The following is a 24,674-nucleotide window of genomic DNA, read 5'->3' on the forward strand; positions in this document are numbered from 1 at the left end:
CTGAAAAAGAGAAAGCCATAGTTTGAACTTTTCAAAGAATCAGTTTGATTTCTAAAATACTAACTTATAAGTGTCTCATAAAAATCTATATATCAAGAGCTCTTTTAAAATTCACTTTTCTGAGAGTAGCCATTTACTGGTTTTCTCTAAGATAAAGATCTTTTAAATTATGACTTATACTGATGTCTAGTTTCATTTAATAGTACTCTCAGCTTCAGAATTCAAGGGAAATCTGAAAAAATTATTTCCCAAAATGAAAACAAACTTTTCCACATCTCCCAAAATAATTTCACATTAAAACTCAAAGTATCCATATGTTAGGAACAAACATTGTTTCATGTATCATTTAAGCATGCATCCCACTGATGGCATCAATATATTTTTAGAATTGACAAAACATAATGAACATTTATAAGAATGCTGTGTAACAAGTTTCACAAGTCAATTTATAAAAGGACTGCTTTTTTTCTTTCACCAGTAATGAACATCATTATAACTTTACCTGATTTACAACTCAGGTTTCCATTCTTTTTTTTAAAAAGCCATAAAAATTTAATCTGGATGAAAATGACATTTTACATAAAAGGTCAATATTGGTATAATCTGTGCTGAAAGCAGTTATCAGCCTATGTCCCCTTTACTTCCTTTGATAAAAACTAAATTACATAATGCAAATATGCTATAATAAGCTGCACATCAGAAGAGGATCACTACCTATACATGATTAATTACTGTAAATTCTCCCTGAGTTAGGAAGACAACTTCCAAAGTAAATATAATTATACACACTTGAATAAATAGTTATCTGTAATATGAGTGCACAGCTGGACACAAGAAGCCAGAGCCTTCTCTCTATATCGCAAATATTGGATAGACATATTCCAAAAGAAAATCAGTTTGCTCTTAAAAATGTTTGAATTCTATTAAGCATACAATTCCAAAATATGACATTTTAAATTTATAATGACTATCCTATTTTCATATTCTTGAATGTGCTCTAAAATATCTCAAAATAACAATTAGATTTCACTTGTTTCCTTGAGGACCTCATATCATCTGTGCTGAGAAATAAATTCCAAAACTTAGTGTTACCCAGAAACATTAAAAAAAATTTTTTTTAAATAACTGTAGAAAAAAACATTTCAAAGAACAATTCTAGACAAAAATCTCAATAAAGGAATGTTAGAAAGACTAGAAAACATGCACTAGAGAAACACAAAGTCTGAATTTTAATTCATGTGACACATTACACAATGGCATTAGTAAAACACTGAACAAGAGTGTTAGAAACAGTAAATTAATTTCAACAGTGGTGGTGTATATTATGTTAAGGCCACATGAGAATTAGAAAGCTGAAGCATTAGAAAAAAATGTTTTTGTTAAGCAAAACGGCCATCCAATTCAATCCTATTCACTAATAGCTGACCAAATTTTTTTTAACATACTTTAACATACTCAGAGAGAAAATCTGGAGCAGACATAATAAATGTTTCTAAATTTTAATTTAGCTCTGAATTTAAATTTAAAACAGAAATTGCAATGTAAAGCTTAGTGTAAATTTCATATGTAAAGCTAAAACAATGAATGAAAGATGAAACCAGATGATCACTATATTTTAAATTATTTTAAGAAAGCTTCCTGATTTTTAATTTGTTCTAATTAGTTATGCATGACAATGGAATACATTTTGCAAAAACTATTTGATGTTTAAAAGTTTTCTTTTCATCTTCTCTACAATCATTTGGATAATATGAACAAAGATGGGCCTCGTCCTAATAAGAGAAAGTCACACTGACAAATTTAAAATGAATCAAAGTTATATTTTGGACAAATTCCCCTTTACTGGAAGAAGATCATTATGACTATCATAATTTTCTTCTGTGAAATTAGGACAATTTCATAGAAGCAGGCAATATATTTTGTATCATGTTTGCCAAATGAAGTGTTTCTATACAGATATGGACTGTGTTTTCCTTTTATTCCAAAATTTTAATACTGATTTTCTCTGAGGTAAAAATAATGTTACTATTAGAATTTCTATAAACTAAGCACATACATCTAAATTCTGACTATTAACTATCTAGATAAAAATATAGAGAGTCTTAAAAAATTTTAGCAACTTTTAGACTAGGTTAGAAAATGATACTTTCTGATAAACCACGTGCCTAGCAAGATGTGTGAGTCCCTGGGTTCCACCCCCAGCACCTCACCCCCTATACCGCCCCCCCCAAGCCCCACCCCAAAATGAGCCAACATTTTCCCACCATATACTTCTAACAATTTAAATCTTTTGTTTCTAGGGAAAGAAAACAGTCACATGACCTGCAAAACAAAAAGCAAGAATGAAGATAGTCAGCATTTCCTAAAGCCTTGAAATTAAGTTGTTTTTTTTTTTTTTTTGCATTCATTTATAATTTAAAAAATTAGACCAAGGATATCCAATGCAACAAATGCCCACAAAATGCCTTTGGGATAAATCAAACCAAAGGAACACAGAGAATGTTTCAATGTAACTTAATTCCAGGGTTAATTGAAATGAAAGCTATTTTGTGCCAGAATTAGTAGAATGATTTTATAGTGAAGGTCAAATAGGCTGAAGTGAAGATGTTCTTAACAAACAGCAAAAGATTTTTGGTTTGCTTTGAAAGAAACAGCTAATAAAAAGTTCTCCAAACTTACTGATTTTTTGTTTTCCTTTTTTTCTTTTACTGTAGCTTTATTCAGTAGGGAGTGGCAAGTTGCCTACAGAACAGAGATGAGCACAAACAAGTCACAGCACCGACTACATACAGCAACAAAAACAATGTTGGCTTGTACATAAAATTACACAATAAAATGTAACACAAATGGAATTAACAAAAAAATTAGAAAATCAACTGAATTCTAAGGGATGAATTTTAATTCTCAATTTTTATTTTTATTACATTTTTAAGCCACACATTAAATCAACAGCAAGAAATGTTGAAACCCAATCATGTCTACTATTTCTGGCTATATGAATCACAGAAAAGCTCTCTTCAAGTGAATTTGAGAATATAAAATATTTGTATCTTAGTTAATTCCTAGCTTTTGATAACTTTCATATAAAATGATCATTGTAAGTAGACCACATTCTAAAAACTTTTGTGTTTACATGTTTTTTTTTCTGATTGTAAAATACTTCTCTGTGTATCCTTCAATTGACTTAGTTATTTTTCCAATATCTGGCATTTAATTAAAATCTTAACTAAAATAAAATAATAGCTAAAAATAGAAAAATTTGTTTTAGAGATTCTGACTTTAAAATCTTTCTTAAAAAGACTAGACTTTCAAAGCAGGCTACTTTCTAAAATGGTTCTTATCAGAGCATGTTACAATCTTTGCATTATTTTGGAGAAAAATATGTTATCAGTTGAACTAAGGGGAAAAGGCATTAATATTAAGGTTAAGAAACTACAGAGAAAAGTATACAATAAAACTGTAAGCCTGCCTAAAATTATTTACTTACTACAGCTGACCACTTATCAGAATGCTACCAACCCCCTCCACAAAAAAAGGCACTTATCAAAACCCACTGACACATAGTGGTTTCGCCTCTCAGAGTTCCTTTCCAGGCTGAAGAGTTCTTTCAAAATTAAAACACTTTTGACTGGACTTCACTAGGAAGAACAATTATTTTTTTAAAAAAATGTGTTTAAAAACCAAACAATATTCTGGGCACAGTGATGCATGCCTCTAACCCCAGCAATTTGGGACATTGAAGGAGGAGGGTATCAAATTGGAGACCAGCCTCAGCAACTTAAATGAGGCCCAATCTCAAAATAAAAACTATCAAGGGTTGCAGGAGTTTAGCTCAGTGGTTAACATGCCCCTGGGTTCAAACCCCAGGACCAAAAAAAAAGAAAAACCAAAAAAAAAAAAAAAAATTCTTTAATCCACCAATACATGGCTTCTTATTCCAGGCATTCAACACCATAACCAAAAACAACTTGAGCTTAAAATCTGTTTGACATCCATCTATCCATCCACTCAACTAGCTCTTGTGCACCTACCTGCATGTCAGATACTATTCTAAGCACTGGGAAGCTGTGTTAAAATAAAAAGACACACTTATCTCATAGAACTTTGGTTCAAACTTAACAATCTACACAAAACACTAGTAACCACACAAAAATTTTCAATTATGGTATATACCTATCATTTACAGTCTTAAAAAATTATGCTTAACTACATTAGTTTGGGGAAGCAGATTTATTGGCAAAAGATAACATTTATTTAGAATCATAATAGCTCCGTCTCAATGCTCTCACCACAACCTAAGAGAACATCCACTGGGGTGGATGTTCTTTTCTCTTTATTCCACAACTATTGAATGAAAAGTGGAAATAAAAACATGAAAAAAATAATTATACATCTGACACATGGTCACAGTTGACTATTCCTATTAACTGTAACACTGTCCACTAAGGGGGCATATATAATAACAGCTGGTTAAACATGATAACAAAAAAAAAAAGGCTTAAAGACGAACGTATGAATTCAAGCAAAAAGAACTAACAGAGAAGTTTATTAGCGAGCAATATACTCACTAGCTTTCAGTATTTCCCCAGTAGGTCCCCAAAGCAGATGTCATGTTTACTAAAGGAAAAAAAATATCAACTACTACCCCTCCCCAGCAGAAAATACAAGCACAAAGGTACCATTATGTTGCTGACAAAGTCAAAAGGGCAAGAAAAAGTCTAAAAGAGGAAAGATAAATAAAAACAAAAGAGCAAACTGAAGGGGAAAACTAGGTTAGAAGGAGACTCAATGAAAAAAATATGTTGAGACCAAAGCTTTTCTTTTCCTTTCTTTTTAACTAATGAATGTAAAATTCCTTATCAGCTTGATAAAAAGCAGAACCTTTTGTACAGCGTACCTTTGCTCTGCAGTACTCTACTCTCCGATACGATTATCTAATATTTTGAAGTAACACAATGACACATTTAAACATTTTTAAAGAGAATAATTTTATATGAAATTTTAACATAATTCCAAGCATTAATAAGGTAATAGACTATTTTATTATGCAATTCTCTATAAAGCACAATACATAGTATGTGATAAGCTACCAATCATCATCAATATTTTCACTATTTCCCTTCCTTCTTAACTATGAAAGCTAAGAATCTTGTTCACTTATATGGAAGGAATAGGAAAATTTAATTTCTTCATTAAGCTTTTCCTGAGTAGTTACTAAGTATCATGGTATTCTTTTACATTATAATATCATAGTCTCAAATTGATGTTCCAAAATGTTGATCATATAAAAATATTTTTCATGTAGGATGACAACCACATCATGAAATTCTACTAAAATCTTCTAGGATCATGTCATCAATCCCTAACCAGCTAAAGTCAAAGCCACTGTCATTTCAGAAACCCACTTGCATTCTGAAAAGAGTTAATAGTAGGCCAACCAAGAAGCTGATCCACACTATTTTTAATATGTGCTCGCTATTTCTCATCTACCTATTGTTAGAAACTGGAAAAAAAAATCACTGAATTAGATTTAAAGAGAAACCTAAATAAAGCTAAAACTTAAGAGAAAATGTTCACTGTATTAAGTTTCATGTTGTAACTAATCCATCCTCTAGCCTCAGATTTAAATAGCTGAATAAATTATATGGGGGTTTCTCCTAAGCTTCCTGAAGCTTTCTGAAAAAGGCAGTAAAGCAGCCAAGCGTGGTAGTATGTGCCTATAATCCAACAACGCAGGAAGCTGAGGCAAGAGGATCACAAGTTTGAGGCTAGCCTCAGCAACTCATCGAGAACTTATATCAAAATAAAAAATAAGAAAGAGCTGGGGATGTAGCTCAGTAGTATAGTACCCCTGGATTCAATCCCCAGTACTTCAAGAACAGAAAAGAAAAAGATGGGAAGGGGCAATAAAGTCATGATAAATTAAGAGAGACGTAAGTAGGTTTTATAATCTATTTGTGTTGTGGAAAAGTTTTCTTTTTGTAGATACAACAGACATATCTTTAAAAGTCACACAAAGCAGAGAAGCCCCAAATTTTTAGAATGGTGATTTCACTGATGCTGTTAATGTCTCTTAGCAACTGAAGCTGTGTGCTAAAAAAAAAACAAATGTCTGGGGATGACTCTGAAAAAAGAGAGAGAAAGGCATGAATTTTAGTAAATGTGTACGTTCTTTCCTTAACATCAACCTTACTCCAAACTTCCAACCCAATAACATTTCTCCTTCTTAGAAGGCAAATGTGGATTTGCAGGACCTCTCTTGGAATAAACAAATCATTTTAAAAACTGCATATGCAGTTCAAAAACACATAAGGAGCCATAAAAGAACACAGGCCTAATTCCCTCAACAAGAAAGGAATCCTGGACATCTGAACTCTGTAATATTACTTATAGTGATAACCTTAGAAAGTCTAACAACATGGTATGAACGATGATGCAATGTATCTTATAAATAGCAACCTATATAAACAGAGCTCTGTCAGTCTGTCTTGGGAAAATATGACACAAACCAATTATATCTTAATGGAGAAACCAAAATTACAGATCAAGAAATTCACAATGCAAAATGCAAGTGAACTGCCTGTTATGTAAAAGATCCTGAGAGTAACACAGGCAAAAGATAACCCACCTAAAATTCCATGTTTCATTTCAGCCACATGCATCATATCCAAAAGATTCAGTGAATTTTAAACTTGCTCCCAATGCAAGAAAAATTTAATATATTTAAATATTCTCTTAAAGTATTTCAAACATCTCTGAAGAAAAATGAAGGGTCATTCAAAGCCATTCCAACAACAATTCTTAATGTATTATTCATCCAATTGACTCAGTCTTGTATCAACCACCCACTATCAGCAACTACACTGTTTTTGGCAAAGTATTTTTCATTTAGCTTTGCATTAATAATGGCAATCTCTAACTTTAAGCACACCTGGTATAAACAGTGGCACACACTTCGAAGCTGAGGAGGAAATTCTGAGGAAGAACTAATGATGGCGTGAAAGAACTTTTCAGTCATCTGAAGGAGGTTCCGCTGATTTTCCTCAAGGCTTTCTGATGGTTCTAATCTACAAAAAAAAAGAAGGAGGTAAAATCAAAACATTTCTCTTTAAAACAAAATCACTCCTTGAAAGAGACTAAGGGATATTTAACGAAATACAATGTGTGGACTTTTGACCCTGATTTGAACAAATAACAAATTGGAAAAAAAGACAATTTGGGGACAACCAGAAAAAATTAACATAAAACTTTATTTTTAATTTTACTAGCTGTGGAATTACTGGTGGTGGCAGCAGCAGTGGTGGTGGTGGTAATAAATACATGTGTGTTTAAAGTCTACCTGTTGAAAACATTATTTCTGGGATTTGGTTTAAAAATATCTGAGCAAAAGAGAGGAGGGAAGGGGACAGACAAAACAAGCATAGTATTCTTTAAATTCACATTCCTCAACATTTATATGCTATATGAAAAATAACACATAGATAGGAATGATGTGGACTTTTAAGTCTCCATTAATGATAATAAAATGTAATCATCATCTTTCATTTTATATTATGTTTCTGAGATTTATCCTGTTGATTCATGAAGATCTAGTGCACTGTATGCCACTTTTTTCCTTGTGGTGTTGGGGATCAATCTCAGGGCATCAGGCATGCTAGGCAAGGACTTTACCATTGAGCTAAATTCCAGCCCTGCCTCTGTATATATCATGACTTATCTGTTCTCCTGTCAATGAATATCTGAATTTTTCACTTTTACAGAACCACTGCAATGAATATTCTTGTGCATACACAAATTTCTCAGCCAAAGCTTGGCACGGTGGTACATGCCTATAATCCCAGCAACTTTGGAGGTGGAAGCAGGAAGATCTCAAGTTCAAGCCCAGCCTCAGCAATTCAGCAAGGTCCCCAGCAACTTAGCAAAACCCTGTTCTCAAAATAAAAAATAAAAAGGGCTGGAAATGTAGTTCAGTAGGAAAAGGTTAAATTCTCATTACCGACACCGCCCCCCCCAAAAAAAACAGTAATGGTGGTGGGGGGGGGGGATGTGAGTGTTTCCTAGCTGGGCACTATAATCACATCCTTGTAATTCCAAGCTATTCAAGAAGCTAAGGAAGGAGGTTCATAAATTCAAGGCCAAACTTGACAATTTAGTGAGACACTGTCTCAAAATAAAAAATAAAAAGGGGCTAGGGAAATAGCTCATTGGAAGAGCATCCCTGAGTTCAATCCCCAGTGCACGGAAGGCGCTAGGGGCTATCGGGAGTATTATCTAGGGCAGCTAACTAAAAAAGAAATTTTCAAGTTAACTGAATAAATATATATTTATCTTTATTAGAAACTGATAGCTCCACAATCAGTACAATAGAGAATTCTTATTCTGCATTCTCACAAATGTATGTGGGTTGAGTATTCCCAAAATGCTTCGGAGCAGAAGTGTTAAGGACTTTTCTCTTAGACTTTACCTGTTGAGCATTCATAATCCAAAAGTCTAAAATGCCTGAAAATTTTTGACACCAACATGAAGGACAAAACTTTCAGAATTTAAACCATTTAAATTGTTTGGATTAAGGATGCTCAACCTGTGCCAATCTAGTACATAAGTAAAGGCACCTTATGTTTTTAACTTCTATTTCTATGATTCCTAGTAAAGTTAAAATGCTTCTGTAGACTTTGTGACCATTCAGGTTTCCCCTATTTTGAACTGCCTTTCATATCCAGTCTGACTGTTCTAATTATCAGATGTTCCTCTCATCTGGTACCTAAAACTTAATGTCTTAATCACGTCATTCAAGCTGTCTCTAATGTTACATTTTCTGGCTTTACTTCATTATTTCCTATATTCAATCAGTCTTGCTCTACCCCACCCCCCAGTCTGAGGATTGAACTCAGGAGCACTCGACCACCGAGCCACATCCCCAGCCCTATTTTGTATTTTTGTTTAGAGGCAGGTCTCAGTGAGTTGCTTAGTGCCTCGCTTTTTGCTGAGGCTGACTTTATCCTCCTGCCTCAGCCTCCTGAGCCACTGAAATTATAGGCATGCACCACTGGGCCTGGCTTAGTCTTGCTAATTCTTATCAGCATGACTTCTAAAGACCTGGTGTTATAATTAAAAAATGTTAAATTTTAGCTGTATCAGTTTTTGACCATTATGGAGTTGGTCACAATATTCAACTTTTCTGAGCCTCAGTTTGTCTTATCAGTAAAATAGAAATAATAATTCCTACATTAAGAGGTTTAAATTTTATCTAGTGGCTATCAAATGCACAAAGCTTTATTTGCATATAGCCTAATCCAAACTCTCAAAATACATTCTTTATAAAACTCACATCTATTTTGTTTTTGTCTCATCTCCACCACTAAAATAAATTCCTTGAAGGAAGTTTCATCTTTGTCATCTTAAAGACTAGCACACTACCTTACCAACAAGAACTAATACTTGTTTTCAATATCTTAAACAGCAATTTTCTGTTTCAAAACTGACATTATATAAATGCTTGTGACATTCCAGTTAACATTCCACATTCCTTGCAGCTACCTGTACAGTGTAGCATATAAGCTCAATTAAGACTTTAAAAATTAAAATGGGCCAGGTGCAGTAGTGCATGCCTGTAATCCGAGTGGTTCAGGAGGCTGAGGTGGGAGGACTGCTACTTCAAAGCCAGACTCAGCAATGATGAGGTGCTAAGCAATTCAGTGAGACCCTGTCTCTAAATAAAATATGAAATGGGGCTGGGGATGTGGCCGAGTGGCCCCGAGTTCAATCCCAGGTACCCTGTCCAAATAAATAAATAGATAAATAAATAAAAATTAAAAAGTAACATGGACTGCAAAGTAAGCAAGATTTCATGAAATAAGTGAGGTCTGAAAGGACAGAATTTGCATAAACAGAAAAATTAAGAGTACTTCAGAAAGAGGAAGCAAGTGGGACAGGTAGTCAGTTCAATCTAATAAACATTTATTACATACACATCTATAATTTGCCATCTTAGTGCCAGATGTTGAGGATTCAACAATAACTGGTCTTTGTCCTTTTCAATGAGGGGAAAGACACATATACTAGGTATTATATGACAAGTAATGAACATAACTCAAGGATATTATTATATTGTGATAAATATATAATTGGTCTCTGTACTTGTTCTTGGTACACAGGCCCTAAAACCCTTGGAATCTCCAGAGTTATACAACTTTCTTTTGTATGGTAATAAGATGACTGGTGGCTGGTAGACAGCTTCAGGATAAAAACTGGTCACCAGAAAGACCATAGTACAATAAAAGATTTGAACTTTCAGTCCTACCCTCCAACATCTGAGAAGGGGAAAGGAGCTGAAAGTTGAACTTAACACTAATAGCCAATGATTCAGTCAATCATGCCTTCTTAATAAAGTCTCCATAAAAATCCCAAAAGTTGAAACAATTTCCAGACTTCTGAACACATAGAGGTCCCACATAGAACACCTGAGGACAGGACACAAACTACAACTTTCCCTCCTACTCTATACCCCTCCTACTCTATGCATTTCTTCCATTTGGCTGTTCAGTATATCTTCTGTACTATCCTTTAAAATAAATAGGTAAATGTAAGTAAAGTATTTCCAAGAGTTCTGTAAGTCATTCTAGCAAATTAATTCAGAGAAGAGAGTTATGGGAACCCCAATTAAAATAAGCAGTTACTCCAAAGCACTGGTTACATCCTGGAGCTTCTGACTACCATCTCAAATGCAAGTAATTTTATGGGACTGAGCCCTTAATCTGTGGGATCTAACATATGTCCAGGTAGATAGTGTCAGAATTGAATCATACATCCAGCTGATAACTGCTCGAGAATTATCTGAGATGGGGGTGTCTACTGCACATCTGGACACTAGATTGAGTGTTGAATATAATATAGAGAAAAAAAGTTTGCTATTGTTTGAGTTACAGATAGAAAAGACAAAATAGCAAAGTGGAGAAACACATGATTAATCCATTATGGATGGAGGTTGTTAGGCTGCTAGAGAAAAACACTGGACTTGGAATATGTAAATGACCAAAAAGAGACTGGTAATAAACAGAGAGAACTATAAAAAGCTATAAGAGTAATTCAAATCTTAGATAGGGAGGACCTGGGAGTTTGGGGTATGAAGAAGATTAACAATTTATTTAAAAAGATGCAAAGAGAATCCTTGAAAACTCTTGTGTACTCTGTGCAAAGATTTTTCTGAGTCAGCCTCACAGCAGGGGTACTGCAGTCTATTTTAGGTGTTCCTCTAACACAACACCTTCTAGCTGTATCAGATAGACCCCTGTTACAAAACCACAGTGCCCTCTTGCTCCCACTTGCCAATGATAATTTGTTGGCTATTCCACTAATTCCAATCTGCAATGAAGCTTTGTGTTCAAGTAAAATTTAAGCGTTCATATATATGAAACTTTTTCCCATAGTTTGGTTTTTGGAAAACCAAACTATGGGAAAAAAGTTTTCTTTTTCTATTGTTGTCCTACTGTCAGTTTCTCTTGATTTCTGCTCTATTTTTTTTATCCCTTTCCTTCTGCTTACTTTAGGTTTATACTGTGTTTACTCTTAATTTTTTTAAGAGCAGAGTTCAGATTACTGATTTAAGATCTTTCTTTGTTTCTTATATACATCTAATGCCATAACTTTCTTAAGCACTTATTCCTATAAATTGTGGGAAGATGTATTTTCATTTTCATTTAGTTTTCTTTCCCTACCTGGTGTTTCAGTTTGGGAAGTTTCTATTGATATATCTTCAGGTTCACTTCTTTCCTCAGCTGAGTCTAGTCTACGGACCAGCTCATCAAAGGTTATTTCTCATTTTTCTGAGTTTTCTGAGTATATGTTACAGAATCATACTGTTCATGTAGTCACATATATACATAAAGTACTGTCTGTTTTATTCTACTATCTTTCCTATCTCCTTCCTTATTAATTTGATAATTCATCTGTAGATTCTCTTGGATTCTCTATTTATAGTCAGTGTATCTCTAAATTGTGAAAATTTTGTCTTTTGCTTTTAAGCCTTATATGGCTACAGTCTTTCCCTTGTTGTAATGTATTGGATAGAACAGAACTAGTATTGTATAGAATAGCAATTATTTCCAGCATTTTCTTTTGACTCCTTCTTTAGGTTTCTATCTCTCTGCTTACGTTATCCATCTGTTCTTACATGTTGTCCTTTTTTTTTAATAAGAGTCCTATGATTTTATTTTTTATTTGTTCTAATTAGTTATTCATGACAGAAGAATACATTTTGATTCATTGTATACAAATGGAGCAAAACTTTCCATTTTCATTGATTGCACACAATGTAGAGTCACACCATTCTGCAATCATACCTAGGGTAATAATGTCCATCTCATTCCACCATCTTTCCTATCCCCATGGCCCCCCAACCCCCTTTGCCAAATCTAAAGTTCCTCCATTCTTCCCATGCCCCCCCCATTATAGATCAGCATCCACTTATCAGAAAATATGTGTTTTGGGGGACTGGCTTATATTCAAAGAGCCCTGTGATATTAATCTACTTAAATTAATTAATTAGTTTTTAAAAAATCTTCAATATGACAATCCCAAAGTGTCTGCCACACCTGAGTCTGGATCTGATGCTTACTTTGTCTCTTAAGAATGAGACTTTTCTTGCCTACTAGCATGCCTTGTGAGTTCTTGTTGAGTGCCAGGTATGATGTATTGAGTAACAGTGTTAGGTAGTAGTCATCAATGAGCAGTGGAATGCATAGCAAGGTCACAGGTTTACCTTAGGTTACTTTTAAAGTTCTCTTTAAGTTACTGCCAAGGCAGATGAGTAAATAACTTATAGCAGATAACCTGTAGAAAACATCAGTACACAGACTTTGTAAATAAGCAAATAAAAACAAGACGCTAGCTGGGGGACTATATGAAAAAATATATCAAGAAAGAAGGATTAATGGGAGTAACTTTTGACAGGGTCCACTGAGGTCAGGGTAAAGCTAGGAGTTATGGCCATAAGTGTCTCCATATATTTCAGAACAGAAGTTTCCTTACTAAAGGCTAAGTTCTGACAAGCTACTGACTCCAGTACCCACATTAACACATGACTGACTTGTAGATGAAAACCCCCTAAAGAGAATGACCAGGCCACTATGCCACTGTGACATTTCTAATCAAGTTGGGTCAAAAACATCACTGCCAGACAGACTTGAAAGAGGAGTTTTAACACCTGATTGGCAAAGAGTGCAGAAGTTGGACTCCAGTTTTCAAGTCCACCATAAAACAGCAATAAATTTGGAAACAGTACTGTTCCCTTTGTTGTTCTCTGCTCAGAGAGAACCCACTATCTCTCAATCCTTACTTTACTTTTACTAACAATAAAGTTCTCTTACATGGCTTTTAGCATCTGATTTTAAATATTCTTTTTTAAAAATCTTTGGTTTTGTTTTGTTTTTTAGTTGTAGGTGGACACAATACCTTTATTTTATTTATTTATATATGGTACTGAGGATTGAACCCAGGGCCTCACTACCACTGAGCCACAACCTCATCCCCAATTTTAAATATTCTTTTGTGGGAACATAAGAATTAAGGTTTGAAGCTTCAGCTCCCCACACTCCTGTGACAATAGGAACTGAGATAAATAAGCCTTTAGTGTGAAGTTTTATTTTAATCCACTGGAGTTAGGCTGTGTTTAATGTTTGCTGTAGCTATAGGTATCCATTTCCTCTTGTGTTCTTGTTCTGGTCTACCTTGTCTTTTGGTTTCCCTGAAAACATCTTATATGGAGTCTCTATGTTGTAGCTCTCCTTGAGTTATAATTCATTGTTAATATATTAGAACACTGTGATCATATATTGGGAAAGGGACATATTCTACAAGTTGATTTTATCTCCATTGTTTTATTGGGCCAAAGTCCATGAGCTGTGACCTTCACAAGAGTTTCTTAGCTTTTCTTTCCTCCACCCCCCCTACATTTAGGCAGGAAGGCTAGAATGGCCACAATTTGCTAACTGCCCAAGCACTAGGTCAGAAAAGACTTGAGTAGTTTTCTTTTGAGTGCAGATCTTTGTTAAGTATAATACTAAGAGCATATTTTTAAATTATTATTTATCCCCATCCCCTGCTCAAAGTACAAAGAGATTTTTTTCCCCATCTTCATCATGAAAACCTAGTAAGGCTTCTGGAGGTAAAATTCACAAAGGTGTAGGGGTTCCTCTAAGACTGGGCCCCCAGGAGTTTTAACTCTCAAGCTAGACCAAACTTAGTCCCTAGCAATTCATCAATTACTGTCTAAGTGTTCCCACCAGTTACTGGCTCCAGCAGCTTCTTCTCCTGGTAAGCTGTAGTACACCATAGTCATCCATGCCACTAGTTTTGGGAGTATCTGTTTGCCCTGTAACCTCAATCCTATGATGAATCTAAAAAGAGTTGCTGGCTTTGGGACTGGGATTGTAACTCAGTGGTAGAGCACTTGCCTAGCACATGCGAGGCCCTGGGTTCAATCCTCAGCACCACATAAAAACAAACAAATAAAATAAAGGCATTCTGTCTATCTACAACTACAAAAAAATATTTTAAAGGATAGTTTCTTTTTTTCTTTTTTCTTTTTATGTGGTACTGAGGATCAAACCCAGGGCCTCGTACATGCTAGACGAGCGCTCTACTGCTGAGCCACAACTCCAGCCCCCCAAAAATATTTTAAATAATAATAATGGTTATGGGAAAACAATGAAACCAGACCTTTATTTCATATTATATACAAAAATCAACTCAAAATGGATTAAACACTTAAATATAAGATTAAAACTTTCATAAAACTACTAGACAAAAGCATAAGAAAACATTTTTTGTTGTTGGGTTGTTTTTTTTTTTTTTTTTTGGTACCAAGAATTGAACCTAGGAGCACTTAACTACTGAGTCACATTCCCAACCCTTTTTTATTTAGAGGCAGGGTCTCACTAAGTTGCTTAGGCTGGCCTTAAACTTGCAATCCTCCTGCCTTGCTTGCACAAGGCCCTGGTTCAATGCCCAGCAAAAAAAAAAGGCGGGGGGGTTGGGGGTGGGGTGGCTCTGAGGATGTAGTGGTGGAGTACCCCTGAGTTTAACCCCTACCCCCCCCCCAAAAAAAAGAAAATAAGTGCTGGAAGGATTAAAAAAAAAGGGGGGGGGGAATCAATGTATGCTACTGGTGAAAATGTAAATGAGAAGAACCATTATGGAAAACAACAGACAGAATTTGCTAACTGCCTAAGCACTAACTAGGTCAGAAAAGACCTGGAATAGTTTTGAGTGCAGATCTTGCCTAGCACGTGTCAGGCACTGGGGTTCAATCCTTAGCACTACATAAAAATAAAGACATGCTGTCCAACTACAAAAAAAATTTTTTTTAATTAAATATAGAATTACCTAGCAATCTCACTTCTAAGTGTATATATCCAAAAGAAACTAAACCAAATATACTGAAGAGATATCTGCACTCCCATGTTCACTGCACAATTATTCACATAGCCATGATCTAGAATCCACCAATGGATAAATGGCTAAATAAAGTATGATATATATGTGAATACATACACATATACACACAGTGGAATACTATTCAGTCTTAAAAAACAAATTATGTCATTTGGGGGCAACATGGATACACCTGGAATAATGCTATGCTAAGTGAAATAAGCCATGCACAGAAAGACAAATATTGCATGATCTCACTTATATGTGGAATCTAAAAAGGTCAAACTCATGATGCAGAGAGCAGACTGGTAGTTGCCAGGGCTAAAAGTGAGGGGTAGAGGAAAGCAATGGGAATATGCTGGTCAAAGGAACAAAGTTGCAGTTAGGACAAATAAGTAATTCTGGAGTTCTATTCTATAGCATTATTGACTACAGTTAATAATATTATATACTTTGGGGAAAAAAAACAACAACAGATGAAACTGCTTAATGTTAAAAAATACAAGATAGCTTTAAAAAGTTGTTACTTTTAAGTCTTTATCTATTTTAACAAATTCCCTAATTTAATTTTGGAGATTTTCATATTGTTGTTGTTATTTTTAATGCTACTGATTGAATTCAGGGCCTATCACCATCCTCAGCCCTTTTTTAAAATTTTCCTGGAGACAAGGTTTCACTCACTTGCCCAGGCTTGGCCTTAAACTTAAAATCTTTCTGCTTTAGCCTCCTCTGTGGCTGGGATTACATGATCACACCACAATGCCATGCTAATGCTCGAGTTCTTATCAGATATTACAGTTAAAACTTCAGCAAAGGCAGAGCCAAAAATACCAACTGATAACAAGTTGCTAAGTAATAATTATTTAGGAAGAACAAATATCAAGACATTTTGAGAGCTGGAGTTGTGGCTCGGTGGTAGAGCGCTTGCCTAGCATGTGTGAGACACTGGGTTCGCTCCTCAGCACCCTATAAAAATAAAAATAAATAAAACTCTTTTTAAAAAAAAATACTGCATCCATCATCTACAATTAAAAATATTTTTTTAAACCTTTTAACTTTAAAGTAAAAGAATACCCTTAACTTTTCAGATTGATACTGACAGATAAATGAATGTAAATATGCAGCTTAGAAAAATCAAGCATAAGATTATCAGTTAAAATTCATTCATTAACCTAGGAATTGTGATGTCAGCTATAATGTCAATATAGCTATAATGTCAGCTCACAGGCTCAGACTGGAGGATCATAAATTCAAGGCCAGGCTAGGCGACTTAGCAAGACTCTGTCTCAAAATAAAATTTTAGAAAAGGGCTAAGGATTTAGCTCAGAAGTTTTCTTAGAAAGTTCCTGGGTTCAAACCCCAGTACCAGGATAAAAAATTTTTTCACTCACTCAAAAAATATTTATAAAACGTTAACCATAAGCTAGATACCATGCTGTACTCATGAAAGGATAAAAAGGAATAAAAGTTGTAGAAAATGTATAAGAGTCAATAATCTAGAGGGAAGATAAGCTAATAAAACAAATCATCACAAATCTTACAGTGTGGTATTCAGCATAGAAAAAGGATTATTTCTTTGTTCATGCATATTGTGAGTGGCACCTAATGACAGGCAGAGAAAGCTTCAAAAAGATGATGTTTAAACTGCACCCTGCTTTACCACTGGCTTCTTTTCCTTCCCCTAAGTCATTCCTCATTATAAGAGGAGAATGAATTAGGAAAAAAGTTTTATCATGCTCAGCTAAGTGCCATTTTCATCTCTCTAGATATGTGTGTCTGCAGAAATATGTTCTGGTCTGCTTTCCACTTGTGTGGTAAAAAGGCTTGCCCCTAGTACTGAAACCTCTAGTTAACCAGCTGGGTATAGCATAAGGTGGATGAAACTACTTCAAGATGAAGTGTTAAGCAAGCCACCTATTTGCCCATAGGATCTAAAGTCACATTCTTCAATTATGTTTATCAGACTGATTTCCAGTTTCTGGGTACCTTCCTTTGATCTGCCCTATGCCTTCTTGGTTTTGAATTTGGGCCAACATGTGAGATATCTAAGTACCTCCAACCCCAAGGAATCCCTTGTACCAGACCACTTTAAAAGTAGTAATGTGTGCATAATTCCTTGGAACTTAGAATATACAGCACATATGAAAACATGAAAAAGTAAAGGTAGATTACAGCCAGATTACAAAGCAAATGAGTATGTTCTTTATCTTGCTGTCAAAAGGGAACCATTAGTGGATTCTAATCAAGTGACACAAAAATTTTATGTTTGGAGCTGGGGTTGTGGCTCAATGGTAGAGCACTTGCCTCGCACGCATGAGGCACTGGGTTTGATCCTCAGCACCACATAAAAATAAAGAATTAAAATAAAGATACTGTGTCCATCTACAAATAAAAATATATCTTAAAAAATTTCATGGGGCTGGGGTTGTGGCTAAGTGGTAGAGCGCTTGTCTAGCACGTGTGAGGCACTGGGTTCGATCCTCAGTACCACATAAAAAAACAAAAATGAAATAAAAATATTGTGTCCACCTACAGCTAAAAAATAAATATTAAAATTAAAATATTAATTTAATATTGAAATATTAAAATAAATATTAAAAATTTTCATGTTTAAAAGACTAATTTCTACTGAAAATGAAAAGACGATGCTTGAACAATATTTAGGAAGCTACTGCAAAAGTTAAAATGTGGGCTGGGGATGTAGTTTAGTGGCAGAATACTTACTTAGTATGTGTAAGGCCCTGGGCTCAAATCCCAACAACACACACACAAACACACATGGCTATGGTAATGACCAAATAAAATATAATATAAATTATGAAATATTATTCATCAATGTATAAATAAAATTTAACTCCAAAAATTGGCTTAGAAATATCTAAAACAGTTTAAAAAATTAAGTTGAAAACCATGCATATTACCATTTAATATAAAGTACTTACATTATAATATATATATTTGCTACAATTACATACATGTAAATATGTGAAAAAAAGGACATAATAGAATAAAACTAACAGTCTCTGAAGGTGGTAGTCAAAGACTCCATTAATAATACCTGTAATGTTTCACTTTTTTAAACAAAATGTTTATGTATACTTTCATAATTAAAAACTAATATTAGTTTTAAGCTGATTTTAAGATTGAAAGGGAGAAATTATAAAGGCCTTGCCTCATGCAGTGATTCTGAAAAAAAAAACAGAGAGCAGACAAACCTGGTAGGATCCACTTCAAAGCTCACGTGTTGCCAATCAGAGGATGTGATAACAATTCGTAACAAAGGATCCAAGAGTTTTTGTAGATAGGTAGCACCATATACCTAAAGAAATGCACAACTGGAGATTTATTATGCCAGCTTCATAGAATTTGCTTTAAAAAAGATAACTATATCTGCATATTTTATACTAATTACTGTGTGACAAACTTTAATATAACACAAAAAGTGAATGATACAAACCTTGAAACAGAATGTCATTATCTTACTGGCCAAGCTGTTGCCTCGGAAAAGAGTCTGCATGGAGTCTGCCAATTCTACTTCCTTAGAAAACATGTTCCAGAGTAGTTGGTAGAGTAAATGCCGAGAATCAAAAAGGGTAACCAGAACTCGAGCTAGTTCATCCTAAAAACACAACAAAAATATGTTAGTGATAACAATTTTACTTTTTTCTTAAGCAGGAAGCCAAAGATTGACAAAAAGGCCAATCCAAAGTTGATAATAACTTGCTGATTAATATTTCCTCTGGGATTTGTCTGCATACATTTGTTTTTGATAGATAACAGCTACTGTAGGCATACAGTGAAAGATTAACCAGTGAAAGGTAAGAGAGCCCTAGGCTTTACCAAGGGGCAGAAAGACCCCAGGATTCAGCTCAAATTATATCACAAAGTTAAAGATGAAATAGAGAATGACAGCAAAGAGTTTAATTTGATTTGCGGAGGCATTTGCACAGATCCTTTTCTTAGAAAATCACTGAGTAGAAATGACTTTGGTAACCAAAAGAGATCTCTCCTCATACCATTAGGGGAACTCAATAACACAGAATATGAACTAGGTAGAAAAACAACAAAAATGGAAAACACTACAGATTTTCAAGAAATCATGATGAAAAGGACTCAGGCTGGGCATTCAGAACTTAAGAGGTCAGTCAGATTTATATACAAAGTTAGAGGGGTGGGAGTGAAGGCTGAAATTTCCATCCATTATTAAATGAAAATTCTTAGGATTCCCCAGAGTACAATAGTTTTGGTACACTCAAGAAAAATGATTTCATATTAAATTGTTTAACCACAGGCTGAGAGGAGATCTAGAGAGAACAGAGGTAAACATTAAAAAAAAAAAATCAACTAGTGACATTATGGATAATGGTCCATAGCCCCTTTAAACCTAACCTGGTCCCAGGATAACAATAATCTGATATCTGAGTAAAGAAAAAAGTTTAATAATCCTAACCACAAATAATATAGAAGCCGCAGGGTTGGGTGGACCACACTTGTAATCCCAGCAGCTCAGGAGGTTGAGGCAGGAGGATTCCAAGTTCTAGACCAGCCTCAGAAAATTAGCAAGACACTGTCTCAAAATTAAAAATAAAAAAAACTGGGAATGTGGCTCAGTGGCAAGGCACCCCTTGGTTCAGTCTCCAGAACTCGCCCCCAAAATCAATTATAAAAATCCAGTATTCTTCTTTATTCCCTACAGTTACACAATACATATTTGACAAAGTATAAAACTATCTTCCGTTACTGAATAAAATTATGAGAATTTAGTAAAAAAAAAGGATCTATTTTTTAAATTACAATGAAGATTGTGTTGTTTTGCGGTGCTGCTGGGCATGGATCCTGAGTCCTTGTGCATGCTAGGCAAGTGCTCTACTACTCAACCATACCTCCAGCCCAAAATTACTATGTTAAATGTTTTTGGTTTTTGTACTAGGGACTGAAGCCAAAGGTGTTCTACCACTAAGCGACTTCCTCAGGCCTTTTTATATTTTTTATTTTGAGACAGGGTATCACTAAATTGCTGAGGCAGGCAAATTTGTGATCCTCCTGCCTCAGCCCTCCTGAGTTACTGCTGCAACGTGCCAAGCACGTTACATAGTTTTTTCAATTCAAATCCCTCCCCCTGCCCTAAATTCTGAAAAATTTAAGCAACTGAACTTAAAAATATATCTATCTATAAAATAGAATTAAAGTTCTTAAAATGTAACTGAGTGTGGTAGAGGTGCAATCCTAGCTACTTGGGAGACTGAGACAAGAAAACTGCAAATTCAAGACCAGTCTAGCCAATTTAGCAAGACCCTCTCTCAAAAACTAAAATAAAACAAGGGCTGTGAATGTAGCTCAGTAATAGAGCACTTGCCTACCATGCACAAGGTTCTGTGTTCAATCCCCATACAACAAAGAATGAACAAAAAAAATAAAAAACAAAAAAAAACAAAAAAAATAAATATTATTTCATATTTTGTTTTCCTTTAGAAAATAGCTCTAACAGATCTGACCTAATATAAAATTTCTTGGCAAAGTCATTTAAAGGCAGAGGATGCAACTCAATGGCGAGGCACTTACCCTTTACACAGAAGGCCCTAGGTTCAATCACCAGTAACAGAACAAAACAAAACAAGAAGTTATTTAATATACTACTTATTAGAAATTATTTACTATCAAAAGACAAAATAAAGCTTCTTAAACTTATTTTTTGTCTTGTGATACTAGGGATCAAACCCAGACCTCCATGCTACACAAGTGCTCTACCACTGAGCTACACACCCAGCCCAATTTTTTTTTTTTTTTTAATGAAAAAATTATGGGTCTGGGATGTAGTTCAGTGGTAGAGTACTTCCCAGGCATGTGTTAAACCCTGGGTTCAATTCCTAGTACTGAAGCAGGGTGGGGACATAAGGAATAGTTTTAGTTTGAATTACAGGCAGGCGGTTAAAAAGATAATTCAGTGTCCAATTTCAAAACATCTAAAGATTTATCAACTAATTTTAGGCTTCAGGATGATTTCAATAATTTGGGGGTATTGTTCATCAAGAGGTATAAAAAGTCTGTTACGCAAGACAACTAAATTCTAGAGAACTACTATGTAATACTCTGCCTATAGATATCATTATATATTGTACCCTTAAAATTTTGTTTAAAGGGTAGGCCTTGTGTTAAGTTTTCTTATAAGAATCAAATCAGAATAATCAGAGGAGAAGCATTTTAGATAGCTACAGCAACAAGAGTTTCCTAAGGGCAGAAATAAATACAACACATCTGAGAAACAGAGGGTAGCCAAAGTAGCTTAACTTTAGTGAAAAAAAGGAAAAATAGCATAAGATAAGGACAGAGATGAGGCAGGGCCCAGATCAAGTATAGCTTTGTAGACTATGGTAAAGAGTTTGAATTCAACTTTATGAGAAATATGATCCTACATTGGGGATAGGAGGCATAGGTTTTACTGGGGTTGAATCCAGGAATGCTCTACCACTGAGCTACATCCTCAGTTCTTTTTATTTTGAAACACGGTCTCACTAAGTTGTCCAGGCTGGCCTTGAATTTTTTTTTTTTTTTAAGAGAGAGTGAGAGAGGAGAGAGAGAGTGAGAGAGGAGAGAGAGAGAGAGAGAGAGAGAGAGAAATTTTAATATTTATTTTTTAGTTCTCGGCGGACACAACATCTTTGTTGGTATGTGGTGCTGAGGATCGAACCTGGGCTGCACACATGCCAGACGAGTGCGCTACCGCCTGAAACACATTCCCAGGCCCTGGCCTTGAATTTTTGACCCTCCTGCCCCAGCCTCATGAGTAGAGTTAAGATAACAGGCATGTGCCAACATGTCTGGCTCCTAGAGCTTTTAAGTAGAAACACATCTACAAGCAGTGACAGATTACCTTATTAGGGAGAATTTACTATTACTATTTACTATTACTGAAGTTATTTTTGATAGAACAGATTTTCCAGTATGATGTAATGACACACCACTTAAGCACATAACCTTTCTCCCAGCTCTTAAATTTTATCAATTCATCCAATAAATATTCATTGAACAAATACATTTTGAAGCATTTGTTATGTGCCAAGCACTCTTCTTCCCCATTTACTCAATAAACTTACCCACTGAGAACAAGGAACCACGTTGGCCAAAGCCATAGCTATAGGGAGCTCTCCCTGATCCCCCATCATTGTGACCAACTCCACGAGTCTCTCAAACCGATCTGCCAGCACTGTTTCTGCAAGTGTGTCAAATTCTGTTCCTTGCTGAAGGATTTTTGTCAGAACCTCCATAAATGTAGCTCTTGTCTGAAGATCTTTGTGATAACCTAAACCTGAAAAAGACAGATGCAAGTTTACCAACACAACAGAGCCTTGATGAAGTAATTTTTTACTTAAGTGCCAACACTTTTAGTTTTACATATGAAGTCTTCAATTTATCTCACCTATGGAGTGCATGAGACCACTGTCCACATTAGCATTGAGTAAGTTTGACATTGCAAGGACTGTACAGTGCCTTAAGGATGCCAGCCTCCGAGACATACCACGTTTTCTGCCACCTGTTTGTGCATTCTCATCTTCAACTTCACTACAGTCATTCAAAAGGTTCATAAATAAGGTGAAGTACCTAAGAAATACAAAAACTGACCCTTACATAGAGAAAGTCATGTCAACCAGAAAGCTAATCAGACATTCTGAAATAATCACATAGTGTACCACAAGAATGCCCTAGATAGCTGCTTCTCTCCAGTCTTAGGACAATCAAGACAGTGTGACATCTCATGAAGTTATGTTTGTCATCTTACCTTGACAAACTTCAGTACACATTTCATAAGACAAATATGAAATAGATGCAATGTTTTCTCACTTTTAATATTTGGCATTAAAATGAATGGTCCAGGGTAGGGACTGTGGCTCTGTGATAGAGTGCTTACCTAGTATGTGTGAGGCACTGGGTTCAATCCTCAGCACCACATATATATAAATAAAATAAAGTCCATTGACAATTAAAAAAAGAAAAAAAAATGGTCCAAACAGTTTAGACAGTGTCATTTTAAATGACTAAAGCAATTTGAGTTTTATTCCAAATAAACTTCACCAATCAGACTTGTTTTCTTTAAAAACCACAACGTCCTATCCCAGGACTGTCATTGTGAATATTTCTTCACAAGTAGGATATATTTTATGAGATAGCAGCAATGGCATAATACCAATTAGGCCATTAAGTCTATTTTCTAAATAAGACCATTTGCTTCTTTGACTACACTGTTTTCATTATGGGGGTGGGGGAATTTTGTTTTTTGCTCTATGTACTTGGTGGCTGAAATTTACTTAAGAAATAACTGTGATTTGGCTTCCATCAACTCCACACCATCTCCTTCTTCAGGCTGCAGTGGAAGACCAGCAAGGAGTGAAACAACTGCTTCCATGCTTGCCTGGTCCAAATCTCTGAAGAAAAATAATTTAGACACTATGAGACTTTCAGGTTCTTCCACTCTAACTTTCCCTGAAATAAATCTCTAAAAAACTTTAACAAGTATTTCATTAAACAAATTATTAGCAAAACCTTAGTAATTTGAGTAAGTATGCAGACCTTAGAATGCAAAAAACATTTCAAACTGGGAAGAAATTAACAGTAACTTTCTCAAAGTAATCCTGGCTAATGAATACCTTAGTTCAAAAGTACCAGGCTGGGGGCGGGGGGGAAAAAAAAAATCAACCAACCAACCAATCAATTCAAAGTATGAACTATATCAAACTAGGCCTAAGCAAAGAAACCTATGTTAATGGTTATTATATAGTTCATAATGTTTAACCATTTTCTGATATGTCAATAAGAATTTATCATAACAGCACACACCTGTAATCCTAGCAGCTCAGGAGGCTGAGACAGGAAGAGTTCAAAGGCAGCCTCAAAAAAAGTGAGGTGCTAAGCAACTCAGTGAGGCCCTGTCTCTAAATAAAATAAAAAATAGGGCTAGGGATGTGGCTCAGTGGTTGAGTGCCCCTGAGTTCAATCCCAGGTACCAAAAAAAAAAGAAAGAAATAACTGTATATCTAAGCAATTACTTCTTAGGAAGACTCAACACATTTACTTCCTCAAATAATACTTTTATCCCTCTAATCATAAAATAAATAGAATCTAAAATGTTATATATCTACTTTCCCAATAACTGGACTATTCTTTCTAAACTGACAACATTAACTTTCCAAACATAAAATCTTTTACTAACTCATTCAGTTAAAAAAATAAATAAACACATTCATATCTTT

The 24,674-nt window shown here is 35.0% G+C and overlaps 1 protein-coding gene across 12 annotated transcripts in view; it reads right to left on the minus strand.

Annotated features, from left to right (window-relative positions):
- Positions 1-24,674, minus strand: part of Nf1 (neurofibromin 1) — a 252,535-nt gene that overhangs the window by 116,831 nt on the left and 111,030 nt on the right. For 10 of the 12 annotated variants that reach the window (XM_078042513.1, XM_078042508.1, XM_078042507.1 and 7 more), the window contains 7 exons: positions 23,733-23,849; positions 22,847-23,028; positions 22,524-22,735; positions 18,887-19,048; positions 18,645-18,748; positions 6,932-7,067; positions 2,680-2,742 (listed from right to left, as the gene is read on the minus strand). In XM_078042513.1, coding sequence (XP_077898639.1) covers positions 2,680-2,742; positions 6,932-7,067; positions 18,645-18,748; positions 18,887-19,048; positions 22,524-22,735; positions 22,847-23,028; positions 23,733-23,849 — 976 coding nt within the window. The remainder of the gene's footprint in view (positions 1-2,679; positions 2,743-6,931; positions 7,068-18,644; positions 18,749-18,886; positions 19,049-22,523; positions 22,736-22,846; positions 23,029-23,732; positions 23,850-24,674) is intronic. The other 2 variants (XM_078042509.1, XM_078042514.1) reach the window with 1 other exon arrangement.

The sequence above is a fragment of the Ictidomys tridecemlineatus genome, chromosome 3 (genome assembly GCF_052094955.1).
Source record: "Ictidomys tridecemlineatus isolate mIctTri1 chromosome 3, mIctTri1.hap1, whole genome shotgun sequence".
Taxonomy (NCBI): Eukaryota; Metazoa; Chordata; class Mammalia; order Rodentia; family Sciuridae; genus Ictidomys; species Ictidomys tridecemlineatus.